Genomic DNA, 19,630 nt, shown 5'->3' with positions numbered 1-19,630 from the left:
GTGATGATGGTGGTGGTGGTGGTGGTGGTGGTGGTGGTGGTGGTGGTGGTGGCGGCGGTGGCAGTGTGATGATGATGATGATAATAATGGTGATGATGATGGTGCTCATGATGGTGACGACGGAATGTGATGAAATGACCTAGCAGATGTAGAAAAATGCATTGATGCCAAGATGTTGTTGTAAATAGCTATTGAGAGAAGTTAATGGTAATCCCAGATTTCAGACACACTTAAACATAAAAAAAAGCTGTTTCACTTGAATTACTCGGATGATTATTTACCAAAGCTTCAAGAAAAAAGAAACAACAAAAGAAAAAAATTATCCTTAAGTTAATTCTTCAGATTTTGTACCTTGTTTCGTTTTCTTGAAATTTTTTGGGTGGTGGCAGGGTAATTTGGTGAGGAATTGTATTTGCGTGAGGGTAGGTGGGTGGTGCTGGTGTGGTCGGTGTTATATCTATGGCACCAACTGAGTAAAATGTTTTGAAATGTCCATCTGTAATGATGCTTGGAAGAGCGGAGGATGCACCAGTGATGTAATAAATGAGGGTGTTTTGTATACATCTGTGTGATGCTTGCATGTGTTTGTGTGGGGGCATGCGTGGTTGTGTGTGCACATACATACATACAAGTGAATACAAGTCAATTACAAATCATTGCTTTGCTAATGTTTTCCTGGGAAAACATTTAGCTAAGGGAGGTAATTAAAACTAATGTTAATACGTGCCTTAAAGAATTACAAATTTGGAAAATAGCCTAAGAACAGATGTGAGGGTTGATTCACTATATATATATATATATATATATATATATATATATAATATGTGTGTGTGTGTGTTATAAATGCATATATAAGCATTTTAAACATGTTTTGGAATATGTTTGTGTTTGTGTGTGTGTGTGTGCATTGTTTTGTAACTATTTTTTGTCAGTACTACCTCACAAGTATGTGCATATTCTCAGACATACACATTCATATGTATCATCATTATTTAGCAGTTGTTTTCCATGCTGGCATCAGTTGAGACAGTTTGACAGGGTCAGTGAACCAATAGGGCAGTGAGGACCCCCACCCCAAATCACTTTAGCATGGTTTCATGTTTTCTACAGCTGGATACTTTTGCTGATGCCAACCACTTTACAGTGTGTGTGTGTGTGTGTATGTATGTGTTCAGTGGTATCTAAGAGCACCAAATGCAAAGAATGTGCAAAGACTGGAAAGAAATGAAGTGGGCGTGCTTCACTGGATGTGTAATTTCAATACGCATAAATGTTAAAACATAGATGATCCGAGAAAAAAAAATGAGCCCCAGAGAAATCAGCTACAGTGTGCAAGAGAGAAGACTTCATTTGTATATTCATGTGATGCATATGAACAATGATAATTAAGTGACAATGGATCGATGAAAACATGTACAAAAAACCTGTAGAACAATATGTACAAGGAAGACATGAGGGGAACTATCTTGGGAGCATTAAAAACCCCTAGGCAAATCAATGCACTGGGCCCAATGGCATTTATTTATTGATAGCAAGCTACAGCATATAGAGATGAGAATTTGACCATAGTTCAATGCACTGGGCCCCGTTGTAATTATCTATTGACAGCAAGGCATAGCATACATAGATCAGAATTGGATTCTAGACTCGTGAGGCCCCCCAGGAAAATCATTGAGCTACTCCCTATATTTATTTATTTATTGACAGAAAGTCATAGCATGCATAGATCAGAATTGGGTCCCAGACCCTCGCAGCCCCTCAGAAAATCATTGCACGTGGCCCTGTAGTATATATTGCCAGCAAACCATGGCATACATAGATCATACTTGGGCCCCTAGATCCAAGAGGTCCCTAGGTAACTGTCCATTGTGCCCATGGCTTAAGACAGAACTAGGCATGAGAAATAGTAGTGAAGGCTGACCTGAGAATGCTGGACCTCACAAAGGAAAAGATGAAGGTTATAAGTGGTGAAACAGCAAGAAGCAGAAGATTCATTTAATACATGTTAGCATGGAAAAATGGAAGTAAAATGTTAATAAGGGTGTGTATGCGTGCATGCATGTGCGTGTACATGCACAAATGACTAGAAACAATCTGTATTAGAATTAAGAATACTTCCTTGATATATGATGTAATTAGTTGACTATTTTTCTTTTGTAATAGATTTCTTTATTAGCCACACAGACAAAAAAGACTAATAGAATAAGATACAAAGGTAAAAACAAAAAAAAAAGGTTCTGGGGTAAATTTGTTCAACTGAACTCTTCAAGGCAATACTCCAGCATGGCCACAGTAACACGTGAAAAATGAAAGATTAAATTAGATGGCTAATTGTGGATATACTTAAATAACCGGGACCCCTAATCTTTGGTTCAAATCCTGGCTAATTCTATGTGTTACTTTATCGTGTTGCCCATTATGATTCTGTATAATAGAGATCATGAAATATTGGTTAAATTGAAAGCAGAATCTAATCTATGAAAAACTGCTAAACCACGATATTTTTTTTTATTCATTGCTTAGAACCTGTTATTTAACAAACTAGGTTAAACCAATAACATTGGGAAAGTTTGTCCCATCTCATAAAATGCAAAAGAAAAAAAGATTTATTTTAAGCTTATTTTAAGCAACCCGTTTATTAATTTTGTCATTTGGACTGGATTAATTCTTTGTGAAATTAGTTTCCAGAGGATTTTGACACTTGGTAAATATCGTGCCAGTGGCATTTTTATTAACTTCTGAAATCTTAAATTTCCTCTCTCATTCATTTTTATATTGTGAGTTTGTTAATTCACTGTTAAAAGCTTTCAGTTAATAAAAGCAAACGAAAGTAATAAAAGGAAAGAAAAGAAGCTGATTGTTTGGTGATATTATATGTACTGCATCAACTCTGAAGTTAACATAAGATCACCCAAATAACCTCACGCTCACTTGTATCTTTAATCAAAGCAATGTCTTTGCATAAACTCCACACTTAAGATGGTGATAAAGATCACCTAACTTAACTTATTCTTATATATGTCTCCGGTCGTAACAGTTTTCTCTGTTCATGTGAATGCAAGCTTTGAACATTAATGGAATTAATATTAGCCATTACAACCATCGATTTGAGACAGAAAAGAGCAACTGATCCAGGGATGGTCAGTGGGTCTTTTACTCTGATTTTATCTTGAATCAATTCTCATAATGTCTAATATTAAAATCTTATGGATTCATTTAAGAAAGTATTACATTTTCTTCTTATATTACTGCAACAAAACTAGAATACTAGAAGCTACTACTACTACTACTACCACAGGTTTCTTAGTTCATCCAGTTTAGAGAAACTTGGTATCAGCTTGCTAGTGCAAATGCAATCAGTCAAAGACTCCGCATACTGGATGGCAGTTGGTTTCAGGGTCATCAGGAGAGAATGCGCACCATTTTGGGGACCTCCTCTTGACAGCTTTACAGCGCATTGACCCCTGCTTCACTAATGTGAGACCCCCACCTACTGTTTTGACCGACTAGTATTTGACCGCGTCCACTTCAGGATCATCACCTCTCCAACAGGTTTCATCATTCTGTTTTTAGTCATATCCAATGACTGTTCCTCTCCTTCAAGATGGTATTTATTTGCCAGTGTTGGACATCAATTGATAGCAGCCACCATCCCAATAAAGTCCCTGCATTCAGCTTCTACAGGAAAGGGTACTGCACTCCAACCAGTATCTATACAGTCTTTCTATAGTGTCTCCTATCATTTATCGTTCCAAATGAATATTTACAGAATACACTGGTACAGGATTTTCAAACTGAATGAGGCAGATTTTATTTCACTATAATGAGGCAATGATGTGTCTACAACACTACTACTGATGTTGATACAAGAAATATATATATATATATATATATAACTACACTTTCTGAGTGGTTGGCGTTAGGAAGGGCATCCAGCTGTAGAAACTCTGCCAAATCAGACTGGAGCCTGGTGTTGCCATCCGGTTTCACCAGTCCTCAGTCAAATCGTCCAACCCATGCTAGCATGGAAAGCGGACGTTAAACGATGATGATGATGATGATGATATATATATATATATATATATATACGATGGGCTTCTTTCAGTTTCCGTCTAGCAAATCCACTCACAAGGCTTTGGTCAGCCCGAGGCTATAGTAGAAGACACTTCCCCAAGGTGCCACACAGTGGGACTGAACCCAGAACCATGTGGTTGGTAAGCAAGCTACTTACCACACATCCACTCCTGTGCCTATAATAAAATTTAGTGAAATGTTATCATTAAGCTGATGTTAAGAACATAAATTGTGACTAAGGTTTGGTGGAAGATTTTAATTCAAAACTTATGAAAACAAGACATTTGTACTACAGAGGCAGTTTCAACCAAGTTGGTATCAAAAGTGTTAAAACAATGATGATGTGGAGGAGGTCTACTAGGCCAGGGCTGAGTAGGATCAAAACAACACCATGACAGAGGACCAAAAACAAACTAAACAGGGAAGAGACTACTACACATCCAAACACTCACATTATACCCCATGTGACTCTTCTCAGCTTGTCACAGTGTTTATGGTGTAACAGAAACAATAGATCTCTGTCTCACACATACCAAGTCATTGAAACAACTCTCAGCTTGACATAGGAATCCTTGATCAGGACTGACCTAAGATCACATGACAAGACAACAGGAAGCATTAGATTTGTGTGACTTGTTTCTTAGGATTCTTTTTAAATAATGAAGACCAAAACATTCCAGCACATGCTGTTGTTGTTACTACTACCACCACCACTACTACTACTACTACTACTACCACCACCACCACCACCACCACTACTACCACCACTACTACCACCACCACCACTACTACCACCACCACTACCACTACTGCTACTTCCACCTTCACTACCACTACTGCTACTTCCACTTTCACTACCACTACTGCTACTTCCACTTTCACTACCACTATTGCTACTTCCACTTTCACCACCACTACCACCACAACCTCTACTACTACTACCACTGTTTCTGCCACCTACTACTACTACTACTACTACTACCACCACTGTTACTTCCACCTTCACCACCACTACTACTACAGCCACTACCACCACTACTGTTACTGCCACCGTCACTACTACTACTGCCACTATTACTGCCACCAATACCACCGCCACTACTATTTCTAATATATCTTTAATATAGTCATTATTGGTGTTGTTGTCATTCAATGCAGGTTGCTTCGTACAGAGAGGGCGGGGGGAGGGGGGGCAATAGTTTGGTAGCAATTTTAGTTCTTTCAAAACGAAACTGTTAAGTGTGTTTGTAATTATCAATTGTCTTGTTTTTATCACCATCATCATTTTAACGTCTACTTTTCCATGCTTGCATGAGTTAGGTGGAATTTGTTCAGGTAGGTTTTCTATGCCTTGACCTGAGCATAGAACGGGGCTCACTCCTTTGAGCTGGGAAATGAATGGAATGCCTGGTGTGTTTCTTGTTGTGGGAAATGGGCCTGGGTATTCTTTTATTTGTTTGTCATTTGACTGCGGCCATACTGGAGCACTGCCTTTAGTCAAACAGATCAACCCCAGGACTTATTCTTTGTAAGCCTAGTACTTATTCTATCAGTCTCTTTTGCCGAACTGCCAAGTTACAGGGATGTAAACACACCGACATTGGTTATCAAGCGATGGTGGTGGGGACAAACACATAAATAAATTATATATATATGAGCCTGGTGTAGCCACCTGGTTCACCAGTCCTCAGTCAAATCGTCCAACCCAGGCTAGCATGGAAAGCGGACGTTAAACGACGATGACGATATATATATATAAGACAGACTTCTTTCAGTTTCCATCTACCGAATCCACTCACAAGGCTTTGGTCGGTCCGAGCCTATAGTAGAAGACACTTGTCCAAGGTGCCACGCAGTGGTACTGAACCCAGAACCATGTGGCTGGTAAGCAAGCTACTTACCACACATCCATTCCTGTGGTGTATATATATATATATATATATATATATATATATATATACATACATACATACATATATATATATATATATATATATATATATATATATATATATATATATATATATTCTATAGCCAGATGTCCTTCCTGTCAGCAGCCCTCACCTGTTTCCACATAAGGTAACATTTCCCCATGACTAGACATGTTTTTCAAAAAACGTTGAAAACGAAAGGACACTAGATGCATGATAGTGGCAGACACTCGTTTGTGACTGTCACATGATATCAGAGCAAGGTAATAGTAACACGCTCTCTGAAATGAGTTCAATAGGAAATTGTCATCTTCGTAACAATAGCTTCCTTAATATTTATATATTTAATTGACCTAATGTATTATCAGTAACAGGATGTGAACTACTGACCATTTTCTTGTAATCCAATACTCTAATGATACATCTATCCAAACTATCTTTGGTATAGAATGACAATAGTTGAGTTAATGTTAACATAATGTCCTGAGCATTAAAAAATTTTTAAATACATAAATAATAATTGATGAGGCAAAAAAAACAAGACAGAACTAGTAATTGACTAATGCTTGTTTTTTTTTTTATTATTATTTCTGTAAATATGGGAGATGACTCCAGACATGTTTCAGTCTTGTGATGACCTCATCAGTGACACAGATTTTTTCATACTTGTTGAAATAGAGATGCAAGAGAACCCCAAGTAAACATAAAAGAATGAAAATTGGTTGCTGCAGGAAAGTAGAAGTGACTGTTAGTAATTTTTTTCTACAGAATAATTGTTGATAAAAATCATTCTTAAATTTATATATTTTCTCTAATGAAATTGTTTTTCTTTTTTTTTTTTGCAGGTAATAAATACTTTTTTGTTTTTGTTATAAAAAAAAAATCAAACAAAAAGCTCAAAAACAAAACACAAACAGAAAAACAAAAGGTAATTAGTATTTTATATTTTTATATATGTTTCTCTTTTTTTTTATTTTCTGATAATTCTATGAATATATACAACAATATATTTTCAATTAAACTGTAATACAAAAGCATTTATTCTGTGAAAACATATTGTTGTATTTTTCTTTTCACACATATGAAAACATAGAACAAAAAATATTTCCTCTTATGATAAAAAGTTGAATTTGTTTTAATCACACAAAAAATATATGAATGTAAAAAAAAACTTTTAATACATTTTTAACCTTACCATTTAACAGCAGTAGATCGGCTCAATGTTCATTTCAAACAAGTCTTATGTTGGTAAGACATTTATTGAAACATACATTGTGCTAAGTTCTGAATAATAAAAGAATATAAAACTCTACACTCACATCTTATATTGAGAACTAAATTTGAAAGAAGTACGTTTTGGTTGAACCACTTTCTATGTGCTTGTGTATGAGGGTGTTGGGGTGTGTATATTTGTGTGGGTTTGTGTGTGTGTGTATTTTAGTTTATTTGGGATTTAATTCTTCATTGTAAATTGTGGAAAATATATACACGTGTGTGACTATATATATATATATATATATATATATATATATATATATATATACATATATATATACATATATATGTGTGTGTGTGTGTATATATATGTATATGTATGTATGTATGTGTGTGTATATATATATATATATATAGGAAAATGAAGAATAAGGCAGAATGCTAAATTAGAAGCATATTTTAATAAAGATTTCTAACCGGCTTTCATTGTGAAGCAAATTTTCAAGAAGGAGAATGAAAATGTTTTTTACAAAGAAGTACAAAATGAAGAAAATAATATAAAAATAAAAATAATATATAAAAAAATAACTATACCAATACATTATATTGTCTTTGAGCTTTTGAAGTTCAATGGTAGTTGATGTATATAATGGTTGGAAAAATAAGGATGCATGAGAATTAAGTTGTGTTAGGTTTAAAGAAAGGGTTAAAAGTTTGTGTTAAGCAGGAAGTGTGGTGTCACAACAGGAAGTGTATGTAAGGGGAGACAAATGCTTTTAGTTGGAGTTATGAACTCTTTTTCAACATAAACTTCCTGTTGAAAAAGAGTTCATAACTCCAACTAAAAACATTTGTCTCCCCTTACACACACACTTCCTGTTTTGACACCACACTTCCTGCTTAACACAAACTTTTAACCCTTTCTTTAAACCTAACACAACTCTTAATTCTCATGCATCCTTATTTTTCCAACCATTATATACATCAACTACCATTGAACTTCAAAAGCTCAAAGACAATATAATGTATTGGTATAGTTATTTTTTTATATATTATTTTTATTTTTATATTATTTTCTTCATTTTGTACTTCTTTGTAAAAAAACATTTTCATTCTCCTTCTTGAAAATTTGCTTCACAATGAAAGCCGGTTAGAAATCTTTATTAAAATATGCTTCCAATTTAGCATTCTGCCTTATTCTTCATTTTCCTATTATTTCTCCACGTGCGGTTAACACAACCCCACTATTTACTGACTTACATATATATATAGTCTGATAATGGCTTAGCTGACTAAAACTCCAAAATCACTATCTTTACTATTCTTGTTGAAGAATGATAAATTTATACTCTACCAAATGTACTGAGTAATTCTTCAATTTAATGTAAAATTGTTTTTATTCCAATATAAAAATATGCACTAATATATATATACTGGCATCACCATTTTCCTATAACCATGTCTTAGGAACGGTCTCCATTGATAATGAAACTCATATAATCCAACTCTCACCACTGCCATTTGCTGATGTTGCATACTCTTCAGTATTCTTTCAACAACCTGACACTGATAACAACTTGAAGCTTTGAATAGCACAGTTGATTCTTCTGATACTCATTCTCCTGCTATTAATTATCCAACAGAGTAGACAGACCCTCTCCTTACTTGGACGATGGCTATTATGAAGCAAAACAGCCAGCCAATCTCTTCTTACCATTTAGTAGCAGTAGGCTAAACTACTGCTTCCTCAGAAGCTATTAGAGATATTAACATATTAATATAATATAACAAATAGTATTAGTTAAATAAGTAGTGTGAGAGTCTGTTAACCAGTTTAATGAATTAGTATATTGATACTGCAAGACATTAATGTATCGAAGTTCTGGTTAATAAGCTTTCAAGTTATGTATTTACACAACCACGTGTGCACGCACACACACATATACACATACATGAGAGAGCGAGAGAACAAGTGATGCCTATGAAAATATTCCATTCACAATAGACCTGTATACTCATATTTGTCATCATCATTGTCACAACTAGTTTAATGTCCATTTTTCCATGCTTACATGGGTCAGATGGAATTTGTTGAAACAGATTTTCTTGGGCTGGATGTTTTACCTGTTGTCAACACTTGCCTGTTTCCAAGCATGGTAATATTTCCCCATGGCTCGATAGTTTTTTTTTTTTTTTTTCATGGAATATTGGAAATGAACTATATTATTTGTATGTTGGCAACACTCAGATACAACCAGCACATGATGCCAAGCCAAAGCGATATACGCCACCCCATCACATATATATATATATATATATATATACTCCCTTCCCCATTTTCACACTACATACGTCAAGATCACCAGCATTCTACCTCCCACACACAGCCCCTCATTCCCGATCACCGTTTGTTATCTCCCCCTTTCTTAGCTCTCCTGAAATAAGAATTTCTAACTTCCGGTCAGTCATTGTTATGATCGGCCATTATTATGATTGACCGTTGACTGAACACTATTCAATTTTTTTTCTCCGTGTTTTTCTCCTTGTCTCCGTATTCTTTCTGTTGAAGAGCGTAGCTCGAAACGTCAAAGACTTTCCGTATTCCCGAGCGTCATACTAATATATACTTTTGTTATTTACACCACCTGTCCTCGCCTGTTGTTATTATTTGTATATTCTCCCATATATATATATATATATATATATATATATATATACTATATATATGTATATGTGTGTTTATGTATATATGTGTGTGTGTGTGTATATATATATATATATATACATACATACATACGATGGGCTTTTTATGCTTTCCATCTATCAAATTCACTTGCAAGGCATTAATCAGCATGTGTGACACCTTTGGTGTTGCACATTGGGACTAGACTCTCAGCCATAATTAAGAAACAAGCTCCCAAACCACACAGCCGTGCTCACAAACACACATATACATGTACATACAATGTGTTCGTAAAGTCACGGTGGAATTTCAGAACTTTATTGATTTAACTTGCAACATTACACATTTCACATCCATGTTGAGTAAGAGACCAACTAATAAAGTTTACGTACAGATTAGTACAGTTCTGTGTAGCTTCCATTTGTTGCCCTGCACATATCTAATCGATACTCCAGTCAGATGAGTGAAGAAAACTTTACAGACACACTATAAATATATATAGACATGTATATCATCATTATCTTAACCTCAATTTTTCCATGCTTCCATTGGTCACATGAAATTTATTGAAGAAGATTTTCTATGGCCAGATACTCTTCATGTTGCCAACAATTATCTGTTTCCAGACAAAGTAATATTTACCCTTATTCTTCAGACACGAACTGCACTGCTTAATGGTTGGTCATGATTTTTCACAGAAACAACAGTACTTATATATATATAAAAAATCATCATCATCTAACAACTATTGTCTGTGCTGGAATGGGTTGGATCATTTACAAGAGATGAGGAGCTGCACCAGACTCCAGTCTGTTTTTGCATGGTTTCTATGGTTGGATGCCCTTCCTAATGCCAACCACTTTACAGAGTGTGCTGAGTGATTTTACGTGACACTGGGTGTTTTTCCATGATACCACACAGGCACTTTTACGTGACACTGCACAAGCACTTTTATGATAGGCTTCTTTCAGTTCCCATCTATGAAATTCACTCACAGGGCTTTGGTCTGGCCAGGACTATGGAAGATTCCCCCACTCCCTAGAATGGTAGTGATGGGGGTGTCTCTTTTATCTGTTAATTCTTCCCTGATGAAAAAGAGATATGGATTTCTTGTCATTTGTTTGATTTCATTCAATCAACTACACCATTCTCTGTCAAAAATGGTAGATTTCTGCCAATATAGAAAATCGTATGTAAACAGAAAAAAACAAAAAAGAAAGCATTTTTGGGTGTATATAATCATCATCATAATTTAACATTCATAATTATTATCTTCATCATTATTATTATTATCATTATTATTATTATTATTATTATCTTTAGCATTGCATTTTATTTTATTGTAGCCCACACCTAAACCCAAATAACTACAACCATTTGGCAGCAATTAAATTTAACTTTGTTTGTTATTTCGTTTACTTTTATATGAAGTATGTGACTGTTTATTATGGATTTCTATAAATTATTTTATTTTTAAAGTTTGGCAACATTTTAGTGTCATTCAGATAGAGCAACCACAGATAAGAAAGTGAAGAGTTCCATTCCAGTTTTTTATTTCTTTCATTAGTTTCAGTTTTTGAATTGTGCCATAATGAGGCACTTCCTTCAGTTGTGCTGTTACTTAGGAGGGTATGCGTGTGAGGTTGTGTATGAGTGATATAACAACATCAAGCAAACATTTGTTCGACTAAAAGGCGGTGCTCCAGCATGGCCACAGTCAAATGACTGAAACAAGTAAAAGAGTAAAAGAGTAACTTGTATTCTGCCACACACATAATATTGAGGTTGGACCTGGACTATAAAGTTCCACAACAGGTGAACACAATTGAAGGAATAATTCAGTGGTGTTCGTAAATAGTTGATTACAAAAGCCCTGTACTGAGGTTTGTCAAGGCAGGAGAAAATATACGAGGGGTGCCAAAAAGTTCCTGGCTTTAAGGGTATTGTGAAAGGCTTGGTTGGAGGACTAACCTTCTGAGTTCTTTTACAGGGCTTAGAAAAGCTGAAGAACCACCACAAATCTGAGAGGGGAATATGTTCAATAAAATCATAATTAACTGATATTCCTGTATTTTCTTTTACCCAGAGCCATGAACTTTTCAGCACCCCCACTTAGTTGATTACAAAAGCTCTATACTGAGATTTGTCAAGACGGGAGAAAATATACATGGTAAACTCATATCGGCCAACTATATCGACATATCCAGGTTGAGCAGATAGTCATGATAATAACTATTATAAATGGCAGGAGAGTGAGTTGTAGGTCTGCAGATTGCTGCACACTATGAAAGTTGGCACTAAAACAAGTCTTTGTATAACCTTTGTAGAGAAACGTTCCAGAAGGATCTAGATTGATCTATCACATGAAGTATGGCTGCTGATTGGCCAATAACTTGGCTTCTCACATGAACAGAGTTATAGTTATGCTATGTCATGATTTAAACTTTGTAATTTGCTGCAGTATATAGTCAATTACACAGAGTTCAGTATTCATTTTATTGACTGCTATGGATTTTACCAATCTCAGAATGGTTAAACGGAACTGGACTACATATTAACTCTTAATCCAAAGGAACATAACTAAATTTTGCAAAAGTATTTTTTCTGATACTGTATTTATTCTGCTATCCACCTGCCACATGTATGTATGTGTGTGCGTGTGTGTGTATAAATCTATCTCTTTACCTTTCCTAGCGCATGCACCATTGGCTATCCCCACCCCTGTATTCATCGCTTCCTACAGTCACCCTTCAACCTACCCAACCTTTACAGCCTTTGCCTACCTTCCCTTCCCCCATTTCCCCTATCTCCTGTCCCCCAAGGGGTACTAATTTTTGACCAAAATTAACTAGGGTTCCAGTAAGTGGGTCAGAGTTACAGAGGTTTTGTTAAGAGGTCCCAAACACTGTCAACAGTAGTAGTTGTAACTCTTGGTTACTGAAAGACACAGAGTTGAAAAACAGAATTAAACAAACCAACAAAATAATACACTGAAATTTAAATTTAAAAAAGAAAAGATATAAATCAAAACAATCTGAATTTCAACTTTTTTTTTTTTTCACTTTCATTTTATTTTGATTCAAATGTTTATAAAATTCCTTTATCAAAAAGAAAAAAAACAGGAATATTTAGAATAAATCTTGGTACTAAAAGCTAACATTTTTCTATAAAAAAAAAAAAAGAAAATAAACAACCACAACTCATTACAAGTTTGCAATATATACAATATGGCACTGGAAAAATTGCCCCCTTTTTTCTTTAGGTAGGGGGAAAGGAAAGAAGAAGGTTTTTTTCTGAAAATTTGTTTATTTGATCCTTTGCAAATGAAACCTGATAAATCCATGCCAAAGAAGACAAACCGTTTCTAAGAGAATCAAAAGGAATCTTCTAAATTGCATGAAAATAGTCTCTTTTCATTGAAGATTTCCAACTCACTATACAGCATATACAAGACCCTTACTTTATTTGAAATCAGATGTTTTGTTGTTGTTTTTTAGCCCCAGGTTAACAGCCATGATTGAGTTGTGCTACGATCAAAATCATAATGAGTTCAATACCTGGACTGGGCTGTGTGTTGGGTTCTTGAGCAAGAGATTTTATTTCCCGTTGCTCCAGTTCACTCAGCTGTAAAAATGAGTTGCGACGTCACTGGTGCCAAGCTGTATCGGCCCCTTTGCCTTTCCCTTTGATAACAACGGTAGTGTGGAAGGAGAGGCTGATATGCATGGGTGACTGCTGGTCTTTCATAAACAAATTTACCCAGACTCAAATTGGAGGTTTCTAGATGCAATCCCATGGTCATTCATGACTGAAGGGGATCGTTACTCCTTTACCCTGTGATCAAAATCATGTAGCCATGTTTACCTTTAGCCAAAAGTATTCTGTGATGATGTCTGTTTGTTCTGGGTTACATTGCTTCTGTGACATCATCCATCATGTTATTTATCTATTTATAATTGTGGATATGGAAGTGTAGTAAGAAACTTGCTCCTCAACCACATGGCTCAGGGTTCAGTCCTGCTGTGTGGAACCTTGGGCAAGTGTCTTCTACTATAATCTCAGGCCAACCAAAGCCTTGTGAGTAAGTTTGGTCGACGGAAACTGAAAGAAGCCTGTCATATGTATATATATGTGTGTCTTTGTGTTTGTGTATGTCCCCCACCACTGCTTGGCAACTGGTGTTGATGTGTTTACATCCTGTAACTTAGTGGTTTGGCAAAAGAGACTGACAGTAAGTATGGGGGTTAATAGATGTGACTAAAAATTCTTCAAGGCAGTTCCCCAGCATGGCCACAGTCTAATGACTGAAGCAAGTAAAAGATAAAAAGTTTATTTATTTCTATGCTTTGGACTGTGAAATTTATGAAACATTAGTAACTACACAACACGTGCAGCAGCACTGGGATGTGGAGTGACTCAGTGAAGTACAACATTTCACTTTTTGCTAATACTCCACATCCATAGATCTATATGTTGCCAATTTTTGTGGGTGTCCCTACATTTTCCATATTCAGATCAACCAGAAGCATATCATTTGTACAAAAGTTTCCTCAATATAGTGAGTGAGTTTATTAGTTCTAAATGTATAACGCTTTCATCTGTTTACTCTGCTAGATATTTGAATTTGGCTATTTTGTTAACTTTTGGCAATTTTTACTTTTGCAGTGGCAATACAATATTTATCTCCAGCTGCTTTCTCATCCATGATCAAAGATTCTATTTGTCTTTTATAAACTTGTCCATTTTTTAACCAATTCTTGCTCTCTTCTGTTTAATGTTACATTTTATGATTTAAAGTTCTGTCTTCAAATTCACAGCTCTTGTGTTATGTCTTCACTTTCAGTTCTTCTCATAAATTAATTATTCATGCAATACCAGTTCCTTTTCTTCCCCATTCTCACCATTGTTTTTATCTGCTTGGATTCCTCTTCTATTTATGCTTTTATCTCCTTTGATCATCCTGTTTTTCCTATTGTTGTAGTCTTCTGCTGTTGTTGTTGTTAGAAATGAAAGTATGAAAAATTTGGCATTTTCTTCACTACCGCATCTTCCCAATTCTCATTACCATCTGAATTTCGATAAACTAAAATGTTAAAAATTTGACATTTCATTTTACCATTTTCATTATACTAAAGCTATATTAGAAGTGTATTGTTATTTAGTGGAAAGGTTTCAAAATTAGTAATCTAAAAATTATTTTGTGAAATTGGATTATATTTCCCCACCTACACTTAGACTTCCCTTCACTTTTCCAAACATCTCTTTCTAATCCTATAATGGCTCATTTTACTGTGTCTGTTCAGGAGCCAGCCTTCCTCACTCATTATCCTTCAAATTGAAGTGTACCCCATTGTGTACATTTCAACGGGTAGTTTTCTGGTGTACCAAATGATATCATTGAATATGTTCTTCGCTTATTAGAGGATCACAGCCAGGTATTTCAAGATTCTGATTTGTATTTTGATGTTCTTTAACCATTTCAATATCAACCCATCTGCAACTGTTTCTAGTCTTTAACACAAAATCCTTAATTTAGCCCTTATAGTAATATATTAAACTCAGTGATGTAGCAAAAAACGACTACAATCACTAATATATCAGCCGACAAATGTAACCCTCTTCTTGATTGGTTAGCAACTTCATCACAAACCAATCATGTTGCAGATTACATCATACAGTTAACAGGTATAGTTTTCAGAAGTTTCCTGTCAGTTTTTGGCATTTTTTTTTTTTTTTAGTAATTTCTAATAATTTTATAGGAGGATGAGTGACATGATTGATAACACTAATAGTGATCAGGTTATTGATAATGCTGGGAACAGCAGTAGTGATGTAAAAATAACTTTTATTATATTCTGAGGAAAGAAATGAAGAAAATGACTGCAGTGATAAAACTGACAAAAGCAACATGTCTTCAGGGATTCATGTCAAAACTTTATCATTAATCTAGATGTTCATTACTATACAGACAATCTAATTAGCATAACTTGTTTAATTTTAACTAGCTTTGTTAATTACTCTGTGTAATTGTGTCATTTTGTTATTCTATTATTTTAACTTTTTGTGAAATAGTTAAAAAGGGCCATGGTACCCTAGAGTCATTTTTAGATTAAAACCATCCATCAAAATTTTATGTGAGGGTCTTTTGTTGAGTTATACTCCCAAATTGCCAGCTACAATAATGAAAAGGTTCTTTCATTAAATCGTTCCAAATTTTTGGTTATTTTCAAAATTAATTTAGATGCATGAATAGTATGCTTTAGAAATATTGTCATGAAAACATTGAGCTTAAGTAATGATAAAATTATTCTTCAAACTAAGCACATGGAAGTGTGAGGGAGTGTTTGACCTCTTAGAAATGGTAGCCAAATCTCCCTGAAATCACAGTCTAGTGTTTTGAAAATATGTTGTCCTTGACTATAATTTGTCTAAAAATTAGATGGGATGGTCATGGCCGTAGTGCATTTAAGTATATGTATATATATATATATATATATCTGTGTGGGGCTGAACAATAGCCATGGTTGGAATACCATTGGCCAGAGATCTGACCAACTTTCCATAATCAGTGCTGACCTAGAGCCAAACAACAATGATAATATTACTGACAACACATCATCATCATCATCGTCATCTTCATTCTCATCATCAATCCCTTGTCATCATTGTTGTCATCAGTATCAAAACCAACATCGTCATTGTTATCTCCCCATCATCATCATCACCATCATCATAATCATTGTTGTCATCAGCAACAAAATCAACATTGTCATCATTCTGTCATCATTCTCTTCATCATCATCATCAACAGCAAAATCATTGTCATCATTCTCTCATCATCATGATCACCCCTCTCTTCATTATCATCATATGTCCCATCATCATCATCATCATCAGCTAAAATGTTAAACGTTTGGCATTTTGATTTACCGTTTCCATTCCACAAAAGCCATCACCACAAATATTGTTTACAGAGAGGTTTTTGTTTTTTTTTAAAGTAGATAATCTAAAAATTATTTTGTGAAATGAGATGGAATTTTTTAATTTTATTTTTATTCCTTTTAACAAAAATTCCTACAGTTTTATTTTGTAATTTATTTAATTATAATTTTTGCTTATTTTTATTTGTTTTCCTTTTTTGCATATTATAATTTATTCTTTGTTATTCACATTGATATTTAAGATAAACAAGCAAATAAATATATATAAATGTACAAAATAATGGAAGTTGGCTTAATTTTGTTACCAAATTATTAAACAAATTAAGAGAGAGAGAGGGAGAGAGATATGAAATCATCAGGTGCTGATGCTATGTAAAAAGCACCCAGTACCCTCTCTAAAGTGGTTGGCATTAGGAAGGGCATCCAGCCATAGAAACCATGCCAAAGCTGACAGTAGGAGTTTGACACAGTTTGTCAAACAGTTCAACCCATACCAGCATGGAAAAACAGATGTTAGATGGTGATGATAATAATGATTAAATATCAATTACAGGCATATGGCATAGTGGTTAAGAGCGTGGGCTACTAACCCCAAGATTCCGAGTTTGATTCCAAGGATTGACCTGAACACTAATAATAATAATAATAACATCGAAAAATACCTTAGGAATGAGAACCCAGGTTCGAAATTTCCCCAAGACACCTGAAGAAGGCTGGAGGGTATATCAGCCGGAACGTTGTGTTAACAACGAACAAGATGAGGACAAATATCCGTTGAATGTAAATAATGTACAGAATTCCTCATCTCTTAAATATAGAACTGTAAATATCAATTATGTTGTCTTATATTAGACTATTATGTTCTGTTCTTCATTCTGTTGTGAACCAATGAAATAGCTTTTATGTGGTTGATTGACCTGTGAGAAAATGGCACCCAAATCTGCCTTAAGCCGCATCTTAGCAGAAAAACTCCTAACCTAGGATCTGTAGAAACAGGGTAACTTCAAAGGTAGTTAGTTCTAGGGTACAGGGTAACTATGAGCTGACAGGCCTTTCAAAAGCCAGGCATTTGCATGTGATGTCTAGACAAGGACACACACACACGTTTGATAAATATAGTGGTAATGTAGTAGATGGCTAAAAGGACAGCATCTGGTTTGTGTAGTAGAGATGAGTAAGAGTTTAGTTTTGTTTTTGTCGGGTGGGCGGGGGTGGTGTCAAGCCTTTCAGTTTTAAATATATATATATATATATATATATATATATTGATATATATATATATATATATATATATATATATATATATATATATATATATATATATATATATATATATATATATATATATATATATATATATATATATTGATATATATATATATATATATATATATATATATATTGATATATATATATATATATATATATATATATATATATATTGATATATATATATATATATATATATATATATATATATATATATATATAATATTAGGGACAAAATCCAAAATTACAGGTAAAAACTCAATTAAAATCAATTTATAAAAAATTCAAATTAAATTAAGCTTTATAGATAAAATATATAGTTTTAGGGAAAATAACCAAGTTTCAAGAACTCATCGATGAAAATCCACTATCACATATAGAAAAATTAATAATTAAAAGCACAATAAATTAGTATTATATAATACAAAGTAAATATCATAAGATAAAGATAATAATATTATCTTTATCTTATGATATTTACTTTGTTTTATATTATACTAATTTATTGTGCTTTTAATTATTAATTTTTCTACATGTGATAGTGGATTTTCATCGATGAGTTCTTGAAACTTGGATATTTTCCCTAAAACTATATATTTTATGTGTGTGTGTGTGTGTGTGTGTGTGTGTGCATGTGTGCGTGTATGCGTGCGTGTGTGCGTGTGTGTGCGTGTGTGTGCGTGTGCGTGCGTGCGCGCGCGCAAACATATATAAATATATAAAACACATACACAATTATATATATATAAACACACACACACACACACACACACACATCTATTTTATACTGTGAAACTTAATTTAATTTTAATTTTTAATAAATTCATTTTAATTGAGTTTTTACCTGTAATTTTGGATTTTATCCCTAATATTATTATTATAATATACATATATATATATATATATATATATATATATATATATATATATATACATATTTATTTATTTAAGCACATTCAATACACACATACACAATTTTGAAATTTAAAAAAATTTGGAAAACCATTTTCTTTTCCTTCCAGATCAAAATGTAATTACATCTATTTTGGTTGCAGCTGCTTGAAGAAGAATTGTCATAGTTTTAAAGTTGGTGTCCTTATGCTCTTACCTTTCAGAGATTCATACAAACACAGATGCAACAAAATATACAGTTGTGAAGGTCATAGACCTCTTACTTATTCCTCTCCTTCGCAGTCATTCTTTCTTTCTATCATTATCTCTTCATATGTCCTTTCTCGTTTAGCTTTCTCACTCCTTTTTCTTTTGCTTTCTCTTTCGTATATATTCTTAAGACCACACCCACTGTAAATATATATATAAAAAAAAAAACAGTTAAATCTATACTTATAAATTTAGAAGACTCTCCCTCTCCCATGCAGATAAGATGCAGCTGGTTGCGAGCACCTCAATGAAATTTTATGACACACATTTACACCTATAAGATTTCATATTATGTCATTAAACCTTTTAATATTCATCTGTCCAAGACTACCACTGGTTCTATGATACAAACTTCT

At 34.0% G+C, this 19,630-nt stretch overlaps 1 protein-coding gene and 1 long non-coding RNA gene across 50 annotated transcripts in view; one reads left to right on the top strand and one right to left on the bottom strand.

Annotated features, from left to right (window-relative positions):
• The window catches only part of LOC106881827 (uncharacterized), a 399,079-nt gene that overhangs the window by 168,732 nt on the left and 210,717 nt on the right, over positions 1 to 19,630 (top strand). Inside the window, exon 3 of one of the 49 annotated variants that reach the window (XM_089361534.1) lies at positions 6,851 to 6,933. The exons of the other annotated variants lie outside the window; for them this stretch is intronic. Within the exon in view, the coding sequence (XP_089217660.1) occupies positions 6,851 to 6,933 (83 nt within the window). The remainder of the gene's footprint in view (positions 1 to 6,850; positions 6,934 to 19,630) is intronic. 49 annotated transcript variants of the gene reach the window in all.
• Positions 19,282 to 19,630, bottom strand: part of LOC128249270 (uncharacterized) — a 3,988-nt gene continuing 3,639 nt past the window's right edge. The window contains exon 3 of the long non-coding RNA XR_016243970.1: positions 19,282 to 19,415. This is a non-coding gene — a long non-coding RNA (uncharacterized LOC128249270). The remainder of the gene's footprint in view (positions 19,416 to 19,630) is intronic.

This window comes from Octopus bimaculoides, chromosome 13 (assembly GCF_046866305.1).
Source record: "Octopus bimaculoides isolate indiv1 chromosome 13, ASM4686630v1, whole genome shotgun sequence".
In the NCBI taxonomy this organism is placed as follows: domain Eukaryota; kingdom Metazoa; phylum Mollusca; class Cephalopoda; order Octopoda; family Octopodidae; genus Octopus; species Octopus bimaculoides.
Note: the sequence above shows the minus strand (reverse complement) of the source record. Positions and strands in the feature narration are given on the sequence as shown.